The sequence below is a fragment of the Tupaia chinensis genome, unplaced genomic scaffold (genome assembly GCF_000334495.1).
Source record: "Tupaia chinensis unplaced genomic scaffold, TupChi_1.0 Scaffold000195_1, whole genome shotgun sequence".
Lineage (NCBI taxonomy): Eukaryota > Metazoa > Chordata > Mammalia > Scandentia > Tupaiidae > Tupaia > Tupaia belangeri.
The window spans coordinates 1,252,597-1,264,195 of record NW_006159670.1 but is presented as its reverse complement, the minus strand read 5'-3'; the positions used below and the strand labels follow the sequence as shown (position 1 = coordinate 1,264,195).

At 57.0% G+C, this 11,599-nt stretch overlaps 1 protein-coding gene and 1 long non-coding RNA gene across 2 annotated transcripts in view; one reads left to right on the top strand and one right to left on the bottom strand.

Annotated features, from left to right (window-relative positions):
• Positions 1-11,599, top strand: part of LOC114007534 (colorectal mutant cancer protein) — a gene marked incomplete at its 5' end in the record, with an annotated part of 66,981 nt that overhangs the window by 16,579 nt on the left and 38,803 nt on the right. The window contains 1 exon segment of the mRNA XM_027771203.1: positions 11,148-11,290. Within this exon segment, the coding sequence (XP_027627004.1) occupies positions 11,148-11,290 (143 nt within the window).
• LOC114007535 (uncharacterized) lies at positions 3,181-6,803 on the bottom strand. The gene is made up of 2 exons (XR_003549145.1): positions 4,851-6,803; positions 3,181-3,831 (listed from the first exon to the last, which is right to left on the bottom strand). It is a non-coding gene; the product is annotated as an uncharacterized LOC114007535 (long non-coding RNA).

Sequence of the window (11,599 nt, the reverse complement as noted above, 5' to 3'; positions counted from 1 at the left end):
ATCCCACTTAGGAGGAGGCTTTCCACAGGCCCCCGGGTAACCTGCCGATGTTCATGTCGGGTTCTTTACCAACACCGACCTCCCACCACACTCCGGAGGCAGGCGCCGAGATTCGATTGCTCATCCTACTTGTGGAAAAGCTCAGGCCTGGAAGCAGTCACGGGCTTCCACGTAGTTCTCAGCGGACGGCCAGTGAGGACAGCGGGGGCCCCGGCCTTGACCCTGTTTTCTCCCATCGCACCATGTCTCCCACGGCGGGGTCTGGCTGCTGGTCTGCCATCGTGCACAGCAGGGGCTGTTCAGTGACCTGCCGGGGCGGGGTCTGGCTGCTGGTCTGCCATCGTGCACAGCAGGGGCTGTTCGGTGACCTGCCGAGGTGAGGACACCACCCGTCCCCCTGCCTGGCAGAGCCGGGAGAGAGCACTGAGGAAGGGCAGTGGTCAGAGGAAGGTGCTTTGTCCACACCCTGATGGGAACAGCGTGAATGGCGGCTACTCAGCCCTCCCTCTAGAAGTCCTAGGTCAGAGGAAACCGAACGCATTTGTTTCCAACCCCTAAGAGCCGCAGTAGCGACAGGCCCGCGCGATGAGGGCACCGACGGGCCTGCTTCCTTGGTAAAACCATGGACAATGTGACGTGGAGCCGAAGCCGCACAGTAAGTTTCTGTTCCGGTTGAGAGCCCCCAGGCTTCCAAGCTGTGTTTGGTGTTGAGCGTGATTGCTGGTTAGCAGTGCATGAGCGGAGGCTTTCTGCCCAAGGAAGTGAGCACGGCAGATTTAGAGGGGCGAGGACGTGGCGGATTCCCGAGTCCCATGAAAACACGTTACACTTTTAACACTTGAGAAGGGGAAAGCAAATGGGCTCAGAGAGCTGTGAAAAGATGCCTCCCTTCAGCTGCAAACCCAATCTCGAGGTGTGTAAACGGACTCTAATGGCCAGGCTGAGGCGGGCAGAGCCGCGAGCTGCTTGGCCGTGGCGTTTATGGGTGCCTTCTCTAAGGAAGACCTCTGTGCGCAGGTGCCCGTTCCATTCTGCAGCTTCTCATTACGTGATGAGCTGCCCCGCCCCTTGACGGGACTCCGCAGGGCCAGAACACAGGCAGACATAGGGACCCACAGAGGAAGCTTTTCTTGTCCTCTGAGGTCTGGGGACAAAGGCAGCTCCCCAGCCCTGGCACTCCTGGAAGGAGGCCTGTCCCTGACTCCCGCTGAGCGTCACGGGCCACGTGGTGGGTGCCGGGCTCCTGGGATAGACGCCAACTGTCCTGGCCACCTGATTGCCCTGGCCACCCGGGGTCTCGGGAACTGACGTCCTGTGTCAGGACCCCACTGGTACCACGTGTACTTTTTACCACTTGATTCTGGCCTGAGTTAAGAATTGCTGAAAAATCGTTAATGGGGAATAGTTTATAGAAGCTGATATAACCCCACAAAATGGCAATCTCGCTTTTTATTTCAACTTTTTACTTTCCCTTCTTTTTTCGGTGGTTTGCTGTAGGGGTGCATGTACTTGTCAGAGACGGGGTGGAACGCAGTGAGAAATCACCCCCACTCCCGGGGATAGCCACCCTGCTATCCCTTCCATTCTTCCATTTTTCTCTCAGTATTTTGGCGAGCGTGCACACACACACACACACACACACACACACACACACCCCTGCCATGTTTCTCAAGCCACTGGACCCAGAGTACGAACTGCATGTTGGCCAGGTGGGATCCAGCTGCCCTAATCACCATGCCACCAGCTCTCCCCGTATTTCATGTATTTATCTTAGGTCACAAACAAAGACCCAGGGACCTCCGTGACTGCCCTAGAGCAGGTGTCCCCAACCCCCAGGCTGCGGACCTGTGCCAGTGTGTGGCCCGCACGGCAGGGTCGTCCTCCTGGTTCCCCAGTGCGTGCAGTCTCCGGGCCTCGCCTTCTGTCGGCTCAGCTGCGGTACTGGATTTCCATGGAAGTACAAAGCGATTGTTGTGTGCTGTTCCATCGTACCTCACATCGGGTAGGGGTGGAAATGGGGTGCACGGTGGATGTGGGGCACTTGGTCTCCCAGGACCAGCCCCCTCTGCTGCCTTCCCTGTCTGTGGAGGGATTATGTTCCACAAGGCCAGCCCCTGGCGTGGGGAGGCTGGGAACTGCTGTAGAAGGCTCCCCCTCTGCAGCCACAGGGCTGGTGCAGCCAGAATGAGACGCTGCAGGTGGCCGGTTCGTGTCAGCGGGTTCGCAGCCTTATCCGGTCAACACAGTGAAGACTGAGCGTGAGGGAAAGATGAGGGGGATGTCAGTGGGACCATCGGGGTTTCCAGACGGCTGCGAGTGCCCCGAGCCTGCGAACCCCTGTGTCCCTCCCACCCATGAGTGAAGCTCGCGGTCCCGTAGCGATCTCACCCCAGTAAGTGGTAGGAGAGGCCTGTGTCCCGCTACTACACTGGCCCTTACCCTGGGCCTAAACGTTGTCGATTCCATCATGCCCCGTGTGGGTGGTAGAAAATCCAACCTGGGCAGACGAATATACACAAAAATATTTATGAGATTTGGTGAATTTACCCACAGAAACCTTGGGTGATATGTTTGGGTTTAGGACCTACAGGTTCGAGACCTGGGAGTGAGAAACGTGTTGAATGGTGCGTTTGCCAACATGATTGTCCCCAAGAAAGATGCCTAGCAGGGACGGTCAGAGGCCAGGCGGTCCCTACCAACCACATCATGGGTTAGGGCTTCTATGTACAGACTTTCAGGGGACACGACTCCTTTAGCAGACAGTCTGGGACGAGCGGCAATATTCCCTGACTCTGTCCCTGGTAGACCTCGTTACAGCCCCATCTGAGAGGCAGCCTTTGCCCGTGCCCCAGAGACGTGCGAAGGGCCCCCTGGGAGCAGTCCTGGGTGCTACCCTTTGTGGGTTCAGGGACCAAGAGGTGAAGTAGACGTGGCTGTTTTTAGTCATACAACTCAAAACCCACTTTAAAATGATTGCCCCTCAGGGCCCCCAGGTGGTGTGGTGGTTAAGGCACTGGACTCCCACATGACCGACCACGCCTTGAGTCCCGGACCTGGCGGCTTGCTTTCTCACTTTCCCTGTCTCTCTCACTCTCTCTGCCCCTCTTTGGTCAAATGAAAATAAATAAATAAATAAATAAAGTTCATTAAAGAAGAAGACGATGACGACATGTATTTAAAAAATACACATTGCTTCCCTTTCTTGCATCTCTGAGCTCTGGTCGTGTGTAGGAATTAGTGTCCAGTGGGACAGTGTCTCCAGCAGAGCATCCTTTGGAGTATCTCGTACCGCTGGGACAAACAGGAAGAAAAGAGGTCCCCGCCCTGGCTGGGGTGACTGGCTGTCAAAGGAAATCAGATCCTTGCTCCACCTTGGGGGCCCGAGGACCGGGCCTAAAACAAGGTGCTTCTCCATGACACTTCTGAACATTGCTTCATGGCAAAAGTTAGTAGTCTAGAGAAACGCAGCGCAGGTCACCGAAAGCTCGGCCTTCCGGAAGGGAGGTTGGGCGATTTTCCTCGTGACCGCCGAGATGCCGGCCGTCCTGGGGGAGTGGATGGTGGCCTGGCTGCAGGAAAGGTGGCCAGGCGCTACGCGTTTTCTCGCTCGTGCAGCCGTATCCGACTCCCTCCCTCCCTCTCACTCTTCCCTTTCAGCTTACGTAAGATGAAGGGTGTTGGTGAAACTTAAAATTCGGTAGTTGGGCATGAGGCTTCTGGGTGGGTTTGCCACGGGACTGGACAGAGAGGAGTGAAGGTCTGCTCACAGTGGGTGCTGGGACCGAGGGCACTTCCGGGCTCATGTTGGAGGAGGAGGTGAGCCACATACATCTGGGGGGGGGTGGTGTGGCAGATGGTGTCATTGCTGTTGACATTAAAATGTAAGCAGGTGGCCTGGTGGTTAAGGTGCTGAACTCCCACATGGTTCAAGTCCTGGACCTGATGGCTTTGTGTTTCTCTCTCTCTCTCTCTCTCTCTCTCTCTCAGAAGCACATATGCCCTATAGCAAATGTTTAAAAAATAATAACAAAATTAAAGAATCCTTTTAAAAAATAAATAAAATAAAAATTAAGTATAGGGAAGAGGGTGTGTGTGGTCGGCTGCAGATTAGACAAAGAGGGCAGACTGTGACAGAGCATAGTGTCTGGGGCCAGCAGGTGGCACGATGGGTAAGGCTGCTGGGTCCCACCCAGCTGTACAGTGGGTCTCAGACCCAGCAGCTTGAAAAACACACTGGGCACATGCATGCATGTGCTCAGAGTCCCGAGAGGAGATGGAGGAGAAGGAGTTGCGGCATGACTTTCCCCCATGCAAGGTGATTTCTCACTTTCTCTCTGTCCCTCACTGGAGCGCACATACCCTATGGCAACACACACACACACGCACGCACACACACGCACAAGATGAAAGTGTCTGGCACCTGGTACCATGCCCACCCCTTTCTATTCTCCCCGGAATCACAGGGGCCCTGGGCCTGGGGGCTTACTTCTCAGACCTGTACCAGATGGGCTCTAGATACAGTTTTGATCTGCCAGTGGGTTTGGAAGGAGAGGCGTCCGCGGTGGTAGCCACTGACAGACATGGGGCCAGGCTGACAGCTCACCCTCCCCTGCTCCAGGCCTCCCAGTAGCTGTGCGAGCACAGAGCTGCCCGAATCAAATCTCTTCTGCTTGAAACAGCCAGTGCAGCTGGTGCGCCTACCCAAATCCACCTAATGACCTGAATCCCATCTCCTAGGGATAAACACTGAACACGCAGTACACACGCGTCTGTAAATGTTACTCATGAATATTTTAAGCAAATGGCTCGTACAGCACACACCGTCTTGTGATGTGCGCTTTTCCACTTACCCGTGTGTTCTGAGTGGTTTGTTTTAACGTTCATCTGACTCCGGGAGATGCTGTGATGGATGAGGAACTGGAAAAGACATCGGTAGCTCACTTCGGACATGAGAAGAAAACAGTCAGGTACCCAAGCCGAGTAAACGTGAAGTCTGTTTCCCAGGGAGGTTACTTTTCCTTCCTCCTAAGCCGTCCGTAACACCAGCTCCCACGGGCGGGCGCCATCCTGCACCCCCACTGCTGCGCACCTATGAGCAGCCATCGACACCTCAGTCAGAGCTCCAGGGCGAAGGAGCTCCAGGGGCAGCAGGGTTAGACGACGTCATCACAGGGGTCCTCGTGGGACATCGTCCCTGTGAGAGGCGCCAGAGCTGGCACTGCCCCGCCATGTGAGCACGCAGGAAGAAAGCCCTCCCAGAACCCACCGTGCAGACGTCCTGGTCCTGGAGGGTCTGGCCTCGGAAGCGAGCAGGTCGGGACTTTGTTATGGCGGCCCTCACCAATTAGCGCGCCTTTCCTGGAAATCACCTAGTGGGCCAGCTCCGTCCCTCTCAGGCAGCTGATCTCGCGTGGCCAGCCATGCGGTTCAAATCCCAGACCCAGTGGGCCAGGCTGAGAGTTGCACAGGGCGCGTGTGTGCCCAGTCTCAGAAAGAGGGACAGATGGGCACAGAGGGTCGCGGCGTGATTGTCTCTGGTGTGCACACGTGTTCCCCGACGGGGGAGAGGGAGGGAGGTCGGAAGGGAGGTGAGTCACCTGGGATGTCCTGGCTGCGCAGTCCAGGACTTGATGTACTCCTGGACGGTTTTCCAGCTTTGGCCACAGTCCTCCCTCCTTCCTGCTGGCCTCTTAACGGTCTTGGAAGGCCCTGCAGGTCCTGGGTCTTCTCTGCTTTCCCTGAGGTTCATCCTCAGCCCGGCTCTGACCCAGGACTCTTCCCCTACCCCCATTCCCCGTCTCACCTGGGAGGGCAGCACCCCTAGAGACCCTCCCACCTTTGTGGTCACTGCATTGGCATCAAACTCTGCTTCCTCCCTTCAAAATGCTTCCCGTCCGTGGACAGGAGCGAATCCCAAGACTTCACGACTGCACCCTAGTCTCTCCCCTGATGGTGCAGGCCCACCACGGGAGCCTGGTCCTTCCCGGCCTTTAGCCCACCCCACACGCTGCGTCTCAGCACAGTGAGCAGACCTCTGTGTCAGCAAAACGTGCTGTGCTGGTTAATGTACGGCCTACAGGTAGCACATGGTGAGTCAGAAGTGAAACCCAGCAAGGGAATTCTCTCTCCCCCTAATAGAGGGCAGTGTCAAAGCCTTGGCCATATTTGCAAGGTCTGCAGGATGGGTCTGTGCTAGCTGCTTAGGACGGGGTTGGATTACCGAGCCTGAGGAAGAGCACTCTCGAAGGCTGGTGTGCTGGTTTGCACCGCAGGATGAGGTGAGGCCGGCCTGCCTCTGCGCCCCAGGAGGGAGAACTGGAGGGCCAGTCAGGACTTCACTCGCCACTTACCTCTTGCAATAGATCATGTAAGAGAACTGAAAGGATTATATTTTCCTCCTATATCTAAACGATCTTTGTTCTTTAAAAGTACGTCCGCCATTTCAGGGAATGTCTCCTTTAAGTGTAAGGAAAACAATCTGGGAGTCCACAGATAAAACCAGGTCAAGTGGGTTGGGCTAGCAGCCCAGCAGAGTGGCAGCTGCCAAGCTGGGCGAACATCTGGGTCGTCCTCGTAAATCGCTCCAGGCCAGCGACAGTGCCTGGGCGTGCCCACAGCGGTGGGTGTGGGGACAGCCTGTGACTCGCTGTGTACTTCAGCTTGAGTTTGGAGGCGCGGTGAGGTGTACACCGTCACGGGCTTTTCTTTCAGACGGGATCATTTCTCTCCTAGCCAATTCTAAGAAGAATCCTTTTTTTTTTTAAAGATAGTTGTGTTTTATTTGCTATAGGGCACATGCACTCGCTGGAGAGACAGACAAAGGCAAGAAATCAGCCCTCGGGAAAGGCCACACCACTGTCTTCTTCCTCCACTCTCCTTTCTGGACTTTGGGCACGCACACACACGCACCCAGGTTTAGTTTTAAGCCACTGGGTCTACAGGTCTCAAACTGCGGTCAACTATGTGAGAGTCCAGTGACCTAACCCTTATGTCACCTGCTGGACACAAGAAGGAATCTTTTAAAAATAAATGATAGTGCAAAGTTTTCCTTAGGCCATGATACGAGTCATAGATAGTGACCTGTGGGTTAGACTGAGTTGACCCGCATCCTCTGGGCTTGGTCACTTTTTCTCTGGGTGCACCGGCTGTCTGACTTGCAGAGGAAAGGTACTGGTCCTGGTGTAGGTGGTCTCCGAGTTCCCCCCGGTGTGCCGTGCCACCCTGCCTCCCTTCTTACGGGGATGTTTTCTTTTGTTTTGTTTTTGGAGAGGTTTTTGCTATAGGGCACATGCGCTCACCAGAAAGACAGAGAGACAGAGAGACAGAAAGCGAGAAATCACCCCCAGGGGGGATGGCCACGCCGCAATCCCTTCTCCTCCATTCTCCACTCAGGATCTTGGGCACGCATGCACACGCGCCCGGTATGAGCTTAAGCCTCCGTGTCCAGGACTCGAACTGTGGTCGACTACATGGGAGTCCAGCGACACAGCCATTACGCTAACTGCTGGTCCCTTAGGAGGATGTTTTGTGGCAAAGCTTGGCAAGCCTTTTCCTGGGCTCGGATTACCGGCTGGGAGCAGCTCACAGAGCGCCTGGGTGAGCCCAGCAGCGCTACTTCAGCCCTCGCAGGGTCAGGGCTCCGAGGGAACGCCTAGGAAACGTGCAGCCCCTTGGTGTGCCGGAGCTCTCGGCCGGAGGGAAACCGCGCAGCCCTGCAGTCAGAGCCATGGGCGGCCATGATTGACTCCGCGGGGGAGCTCGCTTCAGTCATTTCCTAGTCCCGGGCCCCATTCTTTCTCAGAAGTGATGCTAATGGGGCATGGTGAGAATACCACACGCCCTAGAGCAGGTGGTGTAGTGGTTAGGGCACTGGACTCCCATGTGGCTGACCACAGTTCGAGTCCCAGACCTGGCAGCTTGGAAACCATACCAGCCGTGTGTGTGTTAGACTGAAACCCAGAGAGGGCAGTGGAATGCAGCATGGCCACCCCATGGGGGTCATTTCTCCTTCCCCCCCCCTCTCTCTGTGAGCACACATGCCCACATATATACAATTCCGTGATTTCTACCGAAGTCGGCGGGAACGCAGCGTGGCTGTTGGAGGCGTTGCGCTCGCGTTTCTGTCCCGGAGGGGTGGTGTGGCTACCACAGAGCGTCTCCGACCTGGAGCCAGCTGTCCTGGCCGGGCCCTTCCTCGTTGATCTGCCACATAGGCCCCTTCCCCTGAGCTCCCAGACTTCCCGTGCTGTGTTTTTGTTTGTTCTTTGTTTCGTTTTTTGATGTACGGTGTCTTTTGTCCCTGAAGAGAGACAGAAGGAGGGAAAGTGAGGAATCACCCCTCCCAGGGTGATGGCTGCACCGTACTCTTCCTCTCCTGGGATTTTGGACCTCTGTACACACACACCCTGTGTCACACACAACTGGCATGCCTCCTGGCCCCCGGTCTGGGACACGAACTGCACAGCCAGCCATGTGGGACGTGGCCACTCCAACCTCCACCCCATGCTGGCCCCGTGCTTCGCTTCCCCCAGGCAGGCAGTTCTCTCGGCCAGCGCTGCACACCGAGCAGCCGTGTCTCTCCCACCTCGAGCTCCCCTCCTGTGCGGTCTGGTCTCGGCCGTGCTGACCCCCGCACTGCTCCTCGGAGCCCGTGTGTGCTCCTCCACTCTCGTGACCTCCTCTGTCCAGGCCCCTCTGCTCCCCTCCTCCTCTGCCACCCCCTGGACCTTCTCCACTTACCGTGGGTCCCTGGCAGATGGGACCCAGTGCCCCTCACTGTCCCAGCACGGACTGTGGAACAGGACCCGGGGCTTGCCTGTCAGGACACTGAAAGCCCTTCCTGCCGGAGATAACCCTGTTCACTGCCGTTCTGGTGCGCTAACCTCGGCAGGAAGTGCTTCTGCCAGAAAGCTTCCTCCCCCACCCCTTCCCATGCACCTCTTCATAAAGCTCTTCCCGGAGTTTCCGGAAGTAATTCAGCACGAAGCAGATCTGGCAAGAACTGTGTGTTGGAGCCTGCCAAGCCGGAGGAGGTGCGGTAGCTGTGAAAGACTGCACAGTTAGGCCGGGAGACATGAGTGGCTCGAGCAGGCCGCTTTCTCGGCTGCAAACAGTCCTGGCCACGCCGGACTGGTTACTGGCCACGCAGCGAGGGTAGTTTGTTCGCTATACGTGAATTCTCCCCGCAGCCGCCATCGGAGTGCTAGGTGCTGACCGAGAGGAGAGCTGAAGTGTGAGTGCAGTTACCCTCTCCACCAGAAAGGTCACTCTTCAGAGGACTTTGTCATTGTTTTTTTCTGTAATTATTGCTGACTTTTACAGATGTCTCAATTAACTTATCCACAGACCATCAGCCTATGGTTTTTTGCCTTCACTACTCCCATTCTAAGTCATATTTTGCATGGCTTCATATCAGTTAGTCTTTCCAGTTTTCTAGGTGACTTTTATTAAAATTACTTTATAGGGGCCAGCAGGTGGTGTGGTTGTTAAGGTGCTGGACCCCCACATGGAAAACCACTGTTCAAGTCCCCGACCTGGTGGCTTTAAAATCTCACTGAGCACGAGTGCCAGCGTGCTCAGAATCCCGAGAGCAGTGCTCCAGCAGGTGGTGTGCTGGTTAAGGTGCTGGACTTCCATATGGCTGACTGTGGTTCGAGTCCTGGGCCTGGCAGCTTGAAACTCATGCCATGGGTATGCAGGCCCACCCAAAAGGAGGAGGAGAACAGAGGGGAAGGGATTGCGGCATGGCCATCCCCGCGCGGGGGTGATTTCTCACTTTCCCTCTCTGTCCCTCTCTAGCAAGCACGTGTGTCCTGTAGCCAAAAAAGCAGCCACTTGTGTCCTGTAGCCAAAAAAAAGAAAGAAAGAAAGAAAGAAAGAAAGAAAGAAAAGAAAAGAAAAGAAAAACTAAAAAAGGAAAAGAATGTTTCACAGAGCAGGGCTCAGCCGAATTCCTTCCCTGGGAGAATACTGATTTCTTGAGAGCATTAGGAACTCTAGTGAGTTCTTTTTGTCTCTGGTTATAGATTCTTCTCCAGTGACCTCTGCCGCAAGCCCGGTGATCATGCCTCGCCATTTTAGTCTTCCGGAAACCCAGACCTGTGTAGACTATCTGCCCCCGGGTTGCCAGGTGGAGATTTCTCTTCCCCTGGGGGCCGGGTGGGCACCAGTGGGCTTTCCCCGCCCACAGGGAAGAGCCCCCCAGTTTTCCGGCTCCCTTGCAATGAGTGCTGCAAGGACGCTTGGTCGAAAAGAAAAACTAAAAAAGGAAAAGAATGTTTCACAGAGCAGGGCTCAGCCGAATTCCTTCCCTGGGGGCCGGGTGGGCACCAGTGGGCTTTCCCCGCCCACAGGGAAGAGCCCCCCAGTTTTCCGGCTCCCTTGCAATGAGTGCTGCAAGGACGCTTGGTCTGCCTCTGGCCGTCCCGCGTGCGTGGGCGTGGTGGCTAGCAGGGAGCGGGCGGAACCTGCTTTCAAGTCCATGCCTCGGTTCTGCACTGTCTCGGCTCGGCAGTGGAAGACTCGGGTCTGGGCCGCGGGGCCCGGAGCGGAGGGGGCTGCGTGTACAGGCGAGGCCTGGGCTCCCTGTCCGGCCCGTGGCGTGCAGGCCGCCGTGTGCTCTCTCACCCGCCGCTCCCTCTGCCCGGCAGCCCCGCTTTCCTTACACCGCGCTGCACCGGCTTTCCCGGAGGAAGGCGGCCTGCTCCTGCGGAGGCGACTGACCTGCACCCTCCGGGATCGGGCTGCCCCGTTGCTCCCGCTCCAGCACCTCTTAAATGCGCTTGGTGGAGGAGAGCCCCGGAGGGACCTTCCAGGCGAAGCCTGCTGTGGCTGATGACCCAGCTTCATTATTCTGCCTCGGTGGCCCCAGTGCTGGAAGTCTTCACCTCCAACCTGAGTGGTCGAGAAAGCTGATTCCTTCGGTGGAAGTCCCCGTGGGCTGACGGCCGAGGCCCGTCCAGTGCCCGGCTCACACGTGTGGACACGGCTCACACGTGTGGACACGGCGCACCCCTCGGGCCCGCGCTGTGAGCCTGGGCGTGAGTGTCCCTGTGGCCGGGGAGGCCCCGTGTCCTCTCCCAATGCCTCTTCTTGCTTACTGTGAGACGCCCCGTCCGGCCTCCGTGGTGACTGTGTTTTCCTCGCAGAGAGGAGGATGAGTGCTCGGAACTGCGGTCCGAGCTCAGCCAGAGTCAGCTGGAGGGCAACGAGGACTGCCGGAGCCTGGACCAGGACCAGACCTCTGTGTCCGTCCCTGAGAACCAGTCCACCGTGGTCACTGCAGACGTGGGTGAGTGCCAACGCCGGCGGGCAGCGCGGGTCTCCGGGTCACACCGGACACGCGGGAGCGGGAGGTAGAACGGCAGTGCTCAGCGAGCTGGGGTGGGTGGGCGCTGTCCGCGTGAGCTCCTCCTGGTCCTTGTCGCCCAGCAACTGAACCAGACAGCAGGAGCCGTGTTCTTCCCCGACACGGCGTGACGCCAACACGTTACTCCCTGTGAACGTTCCAGAAGCGGGCTGCACGTACAGCAGTACCTGGACGGGGACCGGGAGGCCGAGTGGCCGCGACCCGCTGCCTCGGAGGGTCCCAGGGGGCTGG